Source organism: Onychostoma macrolepis, chromosome 03 (genome assembly GCF_012432095.1).
Source record: "Onychostoma macrolepis isolate SWU-2019 chromosome 03, ASM1243209v1, whole genome shotgun sequence".
NCBI classification, from domain to species: Eukaryota; Metazoa; Chordata; class Actinopteri; order Cypriniformes; family Cyprinidae; genus Onychostoma; species Onychostoma macrolepis.
Window position 1 is genome coordinate 46,485,448 of NC_081157.1, and position 14,099 is coordinate 46,499,546.

Below are 14,099 nucleotides of genomic sequence, written 5' to 3' on the forward strand. Positions count from 1 at the left end.
ACTGCAGTACATACGATTTCACTTACCACATAAACAGAGTAAGGAGAGATGACTGAGGATGATGGCGAATGATTTACAGATCCTGAGCACCACTGACAAGCATCTGATCTTGTAAAATGTGTGGTAAGTACTTCCGCTCCAAAGTATAAACAGAGTTTGTGCTATCGACCGATCGTTCAATGGCGTATTAATAGCGGCTTCCTGATGCCTGCATTTTATATACAGTATAATTACCCGACGATATAACTGCGATAGAAAGTATTGAAATATATATTTTCCTCCCTGAGTATCCTTCTTGCTGTGAGATACTGAAGTGAGATACTGAAATGAGCAGCACTGTGAAACAGCCAATCAGAGCAGAGCTCATTATTATTCATGACCCTTCCAAATAAGCCAATAACAGACCGTTTCATAGGGAGAAATCCTAGGGTTGTAAATGCACATGTAAAACCGTTTCTGGAGATTTTTTGCCCTTACCTAAGCCACACACCTTCTATGTAGATATCAGAGAACAATTTAAAATATTGTATCAATGCATTCTATGGCACCTTTAAATGTAACCCTGGATGTGAAAATCCAGCTAAAGGCTTTGTGTGTGTGTGTGTGTGTGTGTGTGTGTGATTTACTGTTTTCTACATAAAATAATCCTTCATAAAACACCAAAACAGCCAGACACAAGAACAGTTTCCCCCCCCCCAGGAATATCCCACCTGTCCTGAACAACACATAACACACCCCAGTACTGTACATCTGTAAATAACTCATCAAACCTTCATCTGTACATAGGACACATGCACATTCACAGTTCTGTCTATGGACATTTTTCTTTTCTGTATATTTTTATTTTATTTTTTATTACTGTTGTTAATTATAATTTATTGTCTATTCTCTTCATTATTAGTGTTTTTATTACCTTAATTATATGTTGTCTGCACTATGTTTGCACATCTGTTCTGGAAGCTCCTAACACCAAGACAAAGTCCTTGTGTGTGTAAACTTGTGTGCTCTTTCTGATTCTGATTCTGATAAGGTAAAGAACATTCTGTGAAAATATAGCCATGATATCTTTAATACTGATGGAGTAAGGTCATGTCAAAGATTGAAATCATAGTGAAATTAATAGGTGAAATCAAACTTTGATACTTGGAATCTCAAAATTAGAATTTGAGATTTTAGTCTGGATTTCACAGACAGGGTCACAAATGTAACCTGTAACCGGGCTTCTTTGAACACACACAAAAGTGATTACAAACTCCACCCTCTTACAACACTGCCTGGAAAAAGACTGACTTATCTCTCCTCCCTGCCAAACTGATTTCCAGTGTCCCAACAAAGCAAAATCAAATTACTGATCAGTGGAGAAGGAAGAAAAACACTTTCAAGAAGGCTTTTTAAGGCGTTTGTTTCTGAACAGACAGATTCTAATTTTTGAAAACATTGGTCAGAAAGTGAAAGTAAAGTTTTCTGTGAAAAACAGTGAAATAGTGAAAATGGCTTCACTAAATGTATCTTCAGAAGAACTTTCTTGTCCCGTGTGCTGTGAAATCTTCAAGGATCCTGTTGTTTTATCATGTAGTCACAGTTTCTGTAAAGAGTGTCTTCAACAGTTCTGGAGAACCAAGGAAACTCAGGAGTGTCCTGTCTGCAGGAAATTGTCCAGTCATGATCCTCCATCTAATCTTCTGTTAAAGAACTTGTGTGAGTTGTTCCTGAAGGAGATAAATGAGAGCCGTTCATCAGGATCTGAGGAGATCTGCAGTTTACACAGTGAGAAACTCAAACTCTTCTGTCTGGAGGACAAACAGCCGGTGTGTTTAGTGTGCAGAGATTCACAGAAACATGACAATCACACATTCAGACCCATCAGTGAAGTTGTTCATCCTTATAAGGTAAGACAAATGTATTTTGTTTCATTTGCAATGAATAGTAAGTAGTCATAAACACAGATAACATACAGTATTCATGCATTCAATATTTCTCTGTGTTATTTTACTAAGCTTCATATGACAATTACTGTGCTGTGAAAAAGTATTTGCTGCAAACTGATTTCTTCACGATGCCATAGATCTAAATTTTTGTCTAAATGGTTCCATAAAGAACCTTTAAAGGGTTACTCCACCCCAAAATGAAAATTTTGTCATTAATCACTTACCCCTGTTGTTCCAAATCCGTAAAAGCTTTGTTCGTCCTTGGAACACAATTTAAGATATTTTGGATGAAAACCAGGAGGCTTGTGACTGTCCCACTGGCTGTCAAGTAAAGCAAAGTCAAGGCCCAGAAAAGTATGAAAGGCTTCGTCAAAATAATCCATCTGCTATCAGTGGTTCAATCTGACTGTTATGAAGCCATGGGAATAATTTTTGTATGCAAAGAAAACAAAAATAACAACTTTATTCAACAATTTGTCTCCTCTGGTTCAGCGTAGCACCATTTTGGAGAATATCCACTGGACGCAAATAGTGTATGCTTTTCTTTGTCAGCCACACCTCATGGATACACTGTTTTCATTCAAATCAAATTGTAAATAAACATAGAAAATGTATCCGTGTGCTGCGGCTGACACAGAAGAGTGTACACAGTTTGCGTCCAGTAGATATTCTCCAAAATGGCGCTACGCTGACGCAGAGGAGACGAATTGTTGAATAAAGTCGTTATTTTATTTTATTTGCGTACAAAAAGTATTCTCGTCGCTTCATAAAGATCAGATTGAACCACTGATGGCAGATGGACTATTTTGACGATGCTTTTCTTACTTTTCTGGGTCTTGACAGTGTTAATTGTTTGGCAGGCAATGGGACAGTCACAAGCCTCGCGGGTTTTCATCCAAAATATCTTAATCTGTGTTCCGAAGACGAACAAAGCTTTTACGGGTTTGAAACGACACGGGGGTAAGCGATTAATGACAAAATTTTCATTTTGGGGTGGAGTAACCCTTTAACATCTGAAGAACCTTTCTGTTTCACAAAAGGTTCTTTGTGACGAAAGAAGGTTCTTCAGATTATACAAAGGTAAGAAAGAGATGGTTCTATATAGAACATTTGACTGAATGGATCTTCTATGGCATTGCACCTTTTAAGTACCTTTATTTTTAAGAGTGCATGCTAACTAGTTTTAGATATTCAAACGAAATGCAAGATAAAACAGCCAAACTGAGTAAACAACAGTCCTTCGCTGTTGTCCTTGGCACTTTTGTGACGTCTTGAATGAGCTACTTCTATGAAGGTTCACTGCTGTGATGACTTTTTCCCATTTGGAGATAATGGCTCTCGCTGTGGGTCTTTGAGCTGAGGAGCCTTTGAAACAGCTTTGTAACCCTTCACAGACTGATGTATTTCAATAATTTTCTTCCTCATTTCTGAAGTTTCTTTCACCTTTGGCATTGCGTGTTACTGTTTAAGACCTTTTAAATCCAACGTCATGCTGTTGAAAAAGTTCAGTTTAAGTGTTGAATAGATTGAATGGGTCTGGCAGTAATCAGGTCTGGTTTTGTCTAGTCCAGCTGAACGCCATTATGAATTGGCAAACTTTTTTTGCTACAATAAATAACACTAGCTATGTTCCCATTACCCTGTTTTAATGCACAATTTGAAGTATTGCATCAGAAACAAGTGATGGAAATGACACATTTAGAAAAAAGCTCGCTTGAGGTGGTTTTTGTCTTGTGTGAAAAAGGGTTAATGTGAATAATGGGAGGTGAAAATGCATTTGCCGAATTAATTCTTCCATGCGCATCAACAAAGGCATGTGACTTTGCGCTGTGGGACGGCAAAACCTGACTAACCAGCAGACCGATCTTGTTGGACAGCATCTGAAATGTTGTTGCGGTTATTCTGAAATGATCTGTCATCAAAGTATTCATGTATTATTACCTCCCAGAACTCTCTTACACAACTGCATTCATAAATAGTAGGCACCCACCTCCGGAAACAATGACTGCATTTATTTGTTTTGTCTGCTTGCTCTGAGGCACAAGTCATTTATTATATATGAATTATTATATTCAGTGGCTTCTCCCACTTTTCTTTTTTTTTATAATGCTTTATTGTCAACAAGTAGCATGTACAGTGTAATATCCCACTATATAACAAAAACATTTCACATGCCTCAATAAAAAGAAAAGAAAAGAAAAGCACCAGTTTACAGACAAATATATATTATGCATATATTTACATCTCCATAGGATATTACAATGCAATTTAAATACAGAAAAAATACTTTGCAGGTCAGCACCATTAATTATTATTATTTTTTTTAATGTGAAAATGACTCTCGAAGTTTGTCGAGGATTACTGAAGATTCTGATGAGTGAGTTGCTGACACTGCGTGTGTTTCACCGTGGACTTGAACGAGCCTGATGCGCAAAGTTTCTTTATAACAAACAAAACGTAGGATACCGGAGATATGCTTTATTGTTTTATTAAAAAGAGTTTTTATTTAAGATATTGTTCCAGTAGAAAATAACATAAGGCGAATAAATAATCTCTTTTAAAAACAAGGATCTAACTTTATAGTTGTTGGGGTTTAACCCAGAGAAACAGATAGAGCCGACTGAGGTATGTTCAGGTCTAGGAGGACAGACAGAAAGTGCGGCTGTATATACACCGCTTTTGAACAGCATATGTACACCTGCAGGTATGGCCCTAGTAAGCACTTTGAATTATTTTAATGTAATAGGTATTTTGTATCTTGAGAAAAAGTCTGCAAACGTAAATAAAGTCCCTTCGTTATTAAATAACTGACTCACTAATAACAACCCATTACTAAACCAATTGTGAAAAAATAAAGACTAATTTCTATACAAAATATTGGCATTATTCCAAATAAGAAAACTTTGAGAGGGGAAGTAACTTATAAATAAGAGTCCAGGTAGTAAGTAGACTTACTTGTTGGTAAAATTTAGAAAGTTTGATTGGAAGTTTTTCAATTTTATAATTACACATCAAAAGAAATTCTAAGCCACCCAAATGAGAGAAAATAAACCGAGTCATATTATGTAAGGACTCCAAAAACTCAGGTGTGGACTGTTGACAGAAATTAGAAGCATACAAATTACTATAAAACTCAGAACAAAAATTTGCAATGATTATAGGGTCCTCCACAATATTACCTTTAATCCTCAATTTTTCAATGTGATTATTTTTAGCTTGTTGCCTCTCAAGTCTAAAAAAATAAGCAGAGCTCTTTTCGCCCTCTTCAAGCCATTTCCTTTGAGACCTTATAAAAGCTCCTTCAGCCTTTTGTTTGTTAATTTCCTCTAGTTTAAGTTTCTGTTCAGTGGGTTCTGCTTTATCGAATTCTGATAATTCCTCTACTCTTTTAGATAATAAAGTAGATATTTTAAATAAAATGTTATCCTACATCAAATTTGAGAAGTTCCCAAATTGCTACAATATTTCTTTTTCAATTTTTGCTTCATTCCAATAAGTCAAAATTATTTTTTTCTATGTCAGTGATTACTTCATTGTGTTGAAGTACTGAATTATTTAATTTCCAGACGTTTGAGTTAAATTTACAGAAGATCTAAAGGGAATACTTATTGAAATAGCCTTTTGATCCTAGAATGGGGATGGTAATATATCAGTAACAATATTATCTAAATAATCAATCCTGGAATGACTAGATAAAGAATTATTACTCCAAGTAAAGCATTGTTGTGTTGGGTGAGATTTTCTTCATGTATCAATTATATCTCAACGAATTAGAATACTTCATAAGACCAATAAAAAAACATTTTTGGCCTTCTGGAAAGTATGTTAATTTACTGTATATGCACTCAATACTTGGTAGGGGCTCCTTTTGCTTTAATTACTGCCTCAATTCGGCGTGGCATGGAGGTGATCAGTTTGTGGCACTGCTGAGGTGGTATGGAAGCCCAGGTTTCTTTGACAGTGGCCTTCAGCTCATCTGCATTTTTTGGCATCTGCAGATTCTCTCTGGGGTACAGGTCTGGTGAGTTTGCTGGCCAGTCAAGCACACCAACACCATGGTCATTTAACCAACTTTTGGTGCTTTTGGCAGTGTGGGCAGGTGCCAAATCCTGCTGGAAAATGAAATCAGCATCTTTAAAAAAAGCTGGTCAGCAGAAGGAAGCATGAAGTGCTCCAAAATTTCGTGGTAAACGGGTGCAGTGACTTTGGTTTTCAAAAAAGCCAGCAGATGACATTGCACCCCAAATCATCACAGACTGTGGAAACGTAACACTGGACTTCAAGCAACTCGGGCTATGAGCTTCTCCACCCTTCCTCCAGACTCTAGGACCTTGGTTTCCAAATGAAATACAAAACTTGCTCTCATCTGAAAAGAGGACTTTGGACTACTGGGCAACAGTCCAGTTCTTCTCCTTAGCCCAGGTAAGATGCCTCTGACGTTGTCTGTGGTTCGGGAGAGGACAACTGTAGCCAAATTCCTTGACACGTCTGTGTGTGGTGGCTCTTGATGCCTTGACCCCAGCCTCAGTCCATTCCTTGTGAAGTTCACCCAAATTCTTGAATCGATTTTGTTTGGCAATCCTCATAAGGCTGTGGTTCTCTCTGTTGGTTGTGCATCTTTTTCTTCCACACTTTTTCCTTCCACTCAACGTTCTGTTAACATGCTTGGATACAGCACTCTGTGAACAGCCAGCTTCTTTGGCAATGAATGTTTGTGGCTTACCCTCCTTGTGAAGGGTGTCAATGATTGTCTTCTGGACAACTGTCAGATCAGCAGTCTTCCCCATGATTGTGTAGCCCAGTGAACCAAACTGAGAGACCATTTTGAAGGCTCAGGAAACCTTTGCAGGTGTTTTGAGTTGATTAGCTGATTGACATATCACCATATTCTAATTTGTTGAGATAGTGAATTGGTGGGTTTTTGTTAAATGTGAGCCAAAATCAACACAATTAAAAGAACCAAAGACTTAAACTACTTCAGTCTGTGTGCATTGAATTTATTTAATACACGAGTTTCACAATTTGAGTTGAATTACTGAAATAAATTAACTTTTCCACGACATTCTAATTTATTGAGATGCACCTGTATATTTAATGTTTTGTTTAGAAAAAAAAATAAATAAATATGAGAAGTGCCCTTTTTTCCACTTGAGTCCCTGCCCCTCAAAATGTCTGTGCACGTCCCTGCCCACAGACATACATTATATACAGCTTTCATACAGCTACAGGATCATAAGATGAGTTGCTTCATTCATCTCTTATCGACACTATTGTTGGGCTGAGTGAGCATGGACATGTCATTGGGGTTATTAAGTGGCGTCCTCTTTCAAAGGTTCTGTCCAGTTAGTTTATATGGGTATGTATGTGTGAAAATCACTTTTAACAAGTTTCAAACATGTTGTAGATGGAATTAAGAACCTAGCCAGTGTACTTTCTTAAAGATGAATGTATATATTTCATCCTTCCCCAAATGCATTTGTAAAAAGTACAGTACACTAAGTACACACTGTATTTTCAGTTAGTATAGACATGTCAATCTATTTTTAGTATACTTATCATGAAATAAATATATTTTAAATACAATTAAGTATATTTATTTTTCACTGTGGTTGTCTCTGATAACAAAGTCTATCTTTTGGCATCAAAACCCCAAGACTTCGAGAAGGATTTCTCAAATAAGCAGCAGAAGCCAAAAAGAAGATTGCGTCTTTTGCAGCATCTTGCATGTGAGTGGTGCATTAAAAGAAGCTGAACGAGCTGCAAAGAATGCACGTTTGTTTTCTTAAAAAAAAAAAAATAAAGCTAACACTAGCTTCTCTATTCTTTTTGTATTCTATCTATTTGTTTTCTTTTTATTTATTATACAATCATCAAAAAGCAAAAGAAAATGCCTCTAACACTAGCTTGCTCTATTATTTTTCTATTCTATCTGTTTTATTTTTATTTATTTATTTATAAAATCAAACAAAAACCATGCTATGTGTACTGCATTAGGCTAACTGAGACTTGTTATAGCACTTGCATATCATTGGTCTTTTGTTGATTTTAATTTCTTCTATTGTCCTCATTTGTAATTCGCTTTGGATAAAAGCATCTGCTAGATGACTAAATGTAAATGTAGAAGAAAGAATAGATAATGAGTGAGTCCATTTAAGGGGAGACACTGCAGGCAAAAACACAGTTTTTTCATGCACCTGTCAATTTTGAGATTTTGGGCTTTTTGGTTTTTCATAAAGTGTTTTTTCAGACTAGTAGAACGAAAACATCCAAAAGACACTGTTAAGTGTTTCTTTTATAGCACTTTATTTGTGTCAATAGATTTCAATTACAATACATATTTTTAAAGGCCGTTTTCTCAAAATGAGTTTTTTCTCCTACACTGAGCCATAAATCTCCACTTCAGTAGCACTTACACACACCAAACTTTACATTTTTATTCCTGTCTATATCCTGAAGGTTTTTACAGAGGGATTTGTTCATATATAATTTGCTTGATTATACACAACATTTTAATCCCCCCAAAATTGTCAAAATATAGTGTTTTCTGTCTGTTCTAAGTATTTTCTGAATTATGGAGTGACAAAATGAGATACCCAAAATTCCCTCTGTAAAAACTTTTGACTGTAATATGTCAAACAAATTAAACAAGAATTTTGAAACTGACTTCATCCAGTGTTTAGATTTTTGTACTAGAAATGTATGCAAATTAGTGCATATTTCATTAAATAATGCCTAATATTTAAACCTAACATTTTAGAAAACTTGTAATACAAAAAATGTTTGCAATTATCAATGCAATCAATCAACTAGGTAAGTAAGGCGATAACTATTAGTGAAAAATTTTACCCTATTCACCTGCAGTGTCTCGCCTTAAAGACGTTGAGGGTGTGTCCAGTTTGGATGATCATTTGGGCAGGTCACAGTTTAAACAACCGTGAGGATGACAATGACATTAGATGCTGCTTCGTGACCTGGAGTTTCTCTGGCACCAGAACCATTGCCTTGAGCAAATACCTTTTTGATATATACTTTATTTAATGGCACTAAGTGTAAATTCACTGTAAAAGATGATGCACTGTTAATTTAGTAAAATTACGTTCATCTTACTTATTTGTTTCTGCTTTGTTGACATTACTCAGTTTGATCGAGTTTTTATTACTTTCTGTTACTTAAAGCATTGCAATTAAGTTCAATAAACTTAATTTCTTTGGGTTCAATGAAAAGCTCGAACATGTGGCTCCTTTGTGCATGTGTTATAGACAGAGGTGCACATTAGTTTTTCAGGCTGGTTCTCATAAGCGAGCATGGGATTTGGTTTGGTCCTCACACTGCACATAGTGTGACCCATTAAATAAATAAATAAATAAATAAACAAACAAATAAATAAATTAGTGCTGTCAAACAATTAATCGTGATTAATCGCATTCAAAATAAAAGTTTTTGTTTACATAATATATGTGCGTATACTGTGTGTATTTATTTTGTATATATAAATACAAACACATGCACGTGTATATATATAAGAAAAGTATGTTTATATATGAAATATATTTATATAAAATATAAATAAGAATATAAATATATAAATGTACTAAAATAAATAAATAATAGAGATAATATTATTGCAATTTATTTACTTAGTTTTTTAAAATAAAATAATAAAACAAAATTATAAAGTGTAATAATAATATTATAAATAATTTTTAAATATTTTTAGAGGGAGAAGATCCTGGTGTGCGGTACTTACTGAGCTTGGTTAGAAGCCCATGCATACCATTAATTTCTTCTGCCAGATTTCTTAGAGTGGTGACAACTGGGCGGAGGGGTGATTGTGACAGTGGGGTCAGCTGCCTGCTGGTGGTGCCAATCATCCTGTAGCTGATGTTATTTAAGGCTGTCGAAGGTGGGTGAGAAATGCTGTACAGAATATTGGAAATGAGCATTTGAGTCCCAGAGATGTTTGGATGAAACCCGTCGGCTTTGAAAAAAGTCCTTCTCTCCCAAAACAAGTTGAAGTTGTCCATGAAGTGCACGCCTTGAGCAGCACATGTGGAAGCCAGCCAAGTGTTAAGTGCCAGCAGCCTACTGAAGCGGCCACGTCCCCATCCGATTGTGGGAATGGGGCCTGATATATGCACTTTGACTGATGTAGAATTGAAAGAGTCCAGAAGGCAAAGAAAATCCTGTTTTAGAACTTCAGATTGCTGTTTAGGGATGTCATTTGAGCCTGCATGGATAATTATTTCATCAGCTTTGGGGCTTTCCTTTAGGACCTGGGGGATATTTTCCATGATGTCACATACGGTACCCCTGGGAAAGCAAATAGTTTTAATTCTTTTGTTTCTGACATCCCTGATAATTGAGTCTCCAACAAGTAAGGTGCTGATGTTAGAGGATTTGAATGCAAGATTCCTGCAGGGAATCACCCCTAACTTGGTGATTTGTTTTGTGTTGACACTGACTTCTGTTTTCATTTCATTTATTACCTGTGAATTTCTTTCCACCAACTTCTCTAGTGTGTCCAATCTCACGTTGTATCTTTATCCACAATTCTGCGTTGTTTGGGGGCTGGCGATTTACAGGGAGTTTCAGGGAGACACGGAAATTCCTCCTCAACCAGCATATATTCTTCTGGATCATTACCCTGCATAAGATGTTGTCTGCAATCAAGTCGCTGGAAGAGACTTTAACAGACGTTTCGGACGCCTGCGAACTGCTGCTATTTTTACTAGCCAGGTTAGCATGTACAGTCGGTTCGGACCTTCCAGCCTTCTTTCCAGCACTTTTCCTTTTTTTTTGAGCCACCCATTGTGGTCTTTGGCGAATCAATGTAATATCCAATTTCAAAATTTTCTTTGCAACAACGTTACGAAGGTCCATTTAAGTGGTTAGGATTGCAGAGCTCATCGAAACGCGTGCCTTCAAGGAGCCATCTTGAAAATCCCCCCCTTCTCCCACTTTTCTCTGTGATATTTAGTGCAAGTTTACCAGAAAGTGACGATTTTGTTCTCTTTAACTTTAACTCAACTTTGGATGGAAACCCGGCTCAACTATATTTTGTGATTACTTAGGTTGCCTTTGTTTTATGTTGGATTTTAATATCTGAATCAATTTAGTATGAGAGACACAAAAACTGAAGAAATCTGAATGAAAGAAAACTTTTTCACAGCACTGTGTGATCATATCACTGTATTTCACTGTAATCTGGTGCTTTTATGAATTTTTATTGTGTTCAATTCTAGGAGGAGCTCAATACAGCACTGAAGTCCTTGCAGGAGAAACTTAAACTCAATGAAAACATTAAAGAAGAGTTTGAGAAAACAGTTCAACACATGAAGGTGAAGAAACAACCAGGACTTTACAGCTGTAGGATTTCTACACACAATTATAATTCTTTTATTTCATTTAATGGGTGTCAGTTTATTATTTTTGTAAATAATATGCTTGTGAATCTGTTATATATCATGTATCTGAGTTTATCTTATATACAATGATGTGAAATGTTGATGTGTGTTGCCTGAGTTGATTAAAGTGAATGTGATTTGATTTCAGTCTCAAGCTGAGCACACAGAGCGTCAGATTAAACAGCAGTTTGAGAAGCTTCATCAGTTTCTCAGAGATGAAGAAGAAGCTACGATGACTGCACTGAGGGAGGAAGAGGAGCAGAAGAAGCAGATGATGAAGGAGAAGCTGGAGGAGATCAACAGACACATCTCAGCTCTTTCACACACAATCAAAGACATGGAGGAGATGATGAAAGACAATGACGTCTGCTTTCTAAAGGTCTGATTGATTGATTGATTGATTGATTGATTGATTGATTGATTGATTGGGTTGTTGATGATAAATTGTGTGTTTGTTCTGCAGAAGTTTCCAGTCTCAATGGAAAGGTGAGTGATCTGCTGGTGTCTCTGGTCTCTCTGCTTCTGATCCAAATCCACTGCAGTTCTGATCCTGAATGTTCTTCCAGAGTCCAGATCTCATCACAGCCGGATCCACAGACGCCTTCTGGAGCTTTGATTGATGTGTCACGTTACTTGGGCAACCTGGCCTTCAGAGTCTGGAAGAAGATGCAGGACCTCGTCCAAAACAGTGAGTCAAAACAGTGAATCTTACATATACAGTTTATCAAATCACTAGATGATTTTAGTTGGTAGTAATTGAAGATCACTACAGTAGTTCTGGTATGTAATGATTTATTTCTTTATTTATTTTTCTCATTGCTTCATTTACTTAAGTCCAGAACAGACTCAACTGTGTAAAATGAAATGACACTTGCAGCTCCAATTGTGATTCTTCTGGCTGAACCCTAAATATAATATTGGGAGCTCAAAAAACTTCAATATGCATTTCCAGTTCCTCAAAGACCATTATGGTAGTAGAAATTTTTTATCCTATTTTGTAATTTAAGAAAAAATTACAAATATTTTGTATTCGCAAAGTTACTACTTTTGAAGTTTCTTATCCATTTTTAAAGCAAAACTTAAGAAAAAGTCAAAATTTTAAAAATAGCATTCTGTAGCAGTGATTGGTTGTACAAATTCAGGACACTGGTTGAATAGTTTAGAATAAATAAGTGAATAATTAAATACACTTTCAAAATAATAAAATTCAATATTATTAAACAATCCTAATGGAGTAAAAAAATGGTTAAAATTACAAAATAAAATTTATGAATATTTAAATACATACACTTCAGTCCCTTCACATTCCACAATAATCTGTGTTTGATTCACTCTTTATCATTATATGAACATCAGAATAAAAGCAGCTGTTGATTGTGTCTCATCAGCTCCTGTGATTCTGGATCCAAACACGGCTCATCCACATCTCCTCCTGTCTGATGATCTGACCTGTATGAGAGAGAGTGAGAACAAACAACCTCTTCCTGATAATCCAGAGAGATTTGACATCTATGCATGTGTTCTGGGTTCAGAGGGTTTTAACTCAGGAACACACTGCTGGGATGTGGAGGTTAAAGAGAGTCAATGTTGGAGTCTTGGAGTAACTACAGCATCAAACCAGAGGAAGGGACGTGATTTCTTTAACACTGATGTCTGGAGTGTGCAATATGACCCATATGGCCTAATTGATTGTTCTTTTAATGAATTTCCTGTTGAACGGGATCTTGAGCGTGTGAGAGTGTATTTGGACTATGACGGAGGAACGGTGTCATTCTCTGATCCTGTAACTAACACACATCTACACACATTCACAACCACCTTCACTGACACCGTCTTTCCATTCTTCTGCTGTGATTTGTTTTCCTCTCTGAGGATCAAAAGTTCGTTCAAAAGTCATAATCGTCAGTAAACCTCATGCTTGTCATGTGACACACAGCAGTAGGCTAGGTCTTGCTTGTTTTTCCTTTCTTATTCAAAATAATCCCAAAAGTGTTAACTATATCATGAAATATCTCTCGATTCTCAAATATTTGCAAGTAATTACATGCATTGTGCACCTTTATAGATCATGTTGATACTGCTTTTGATTTTTTTTTTTTGCAATAAAGGAATGATTGTGATTCAAAAGCTTGAGGTCAGTATTTTTTTATTTTTTTTTTAAGCAATTAGTTTTTATTCAGCAAGGATTTGTTAAATTGCTAGAAACAGTGATAATCAGATTGATAATCAGTCTGTATAGCACACATAGCCCCTAAATTTAGCGATCAACTATGCATATAAACTTAACATTTAACGTACAAAATTTTGTCTTTAGTGTTGTTACTATTAGTTATAAAGAATGGTAGCACAGCATTTTTGGATGACTGTCTTCATGAGTTTGTCATGAGAACTATACTCTCATTCCGGCGTAATAATCAAGGAACTTTGCTGCCGTACCATAGCCGCAGCAGGTGCAGTGATATTACGCAGCACCTGAAAGTAGTCCCCAGCTAGGTACCTAGTTATAATATAGCTGGGGACTACTTTCAGGCGCTACGTAATATCACTGCGCCATGGTACGGCAGCAAAGTTCCTTGATTATTACGCCGGAATGAGAGTATAGTTCCTAGTCAAATCGGCCTAGAAAATCGCAACTTTTCATTTTCTGCCGGTCTTAGTACACGATATAACTACAGAAGAGTCAAGTTTTAAATAGGACAAATATCGAAACTCTTTGGTCATTTTTGAACGCGATGCTACTGGTCTAATAGCATTCAATGATCTATGC

The 14,099-nt window shown here is 36.2% G+C and overlaps 1 protein-coding gene across 1 annotated transcript; it reads left to right on the forward strand.

Moving 5' to 3' along the window:
• The first annotated feature begins 1,340 nt into the window (after window positions 1-1,340).
• On the forward strand, window positions 1,341-13,437 carry LOC131536863 (nuclear factor 7, brain-like). Its single transcript, XM_058770020.1, has 6 exons — window positions 1,341-1,889; window positions 11,171-11,266; window positions 11,481-11,711; window positions 11,796-11,818; window positions 11,899-12,020; window positions 12,721-13,437. Exons 1-6 carry the CDS (start codon window positions 1,491-1,493, stop codon window positions 13,239-13,241), a joined length of 1,392 nt encoding a protein of 463 aa, XP_058626003.1. The 5' UTR covers window positions 1,341-1,490; the 3' UTR covers window positions 13,242-13,437.
• The last annotated feature ends 662 nt before the right edge of the window (window positions 13,438-14,099 follow it).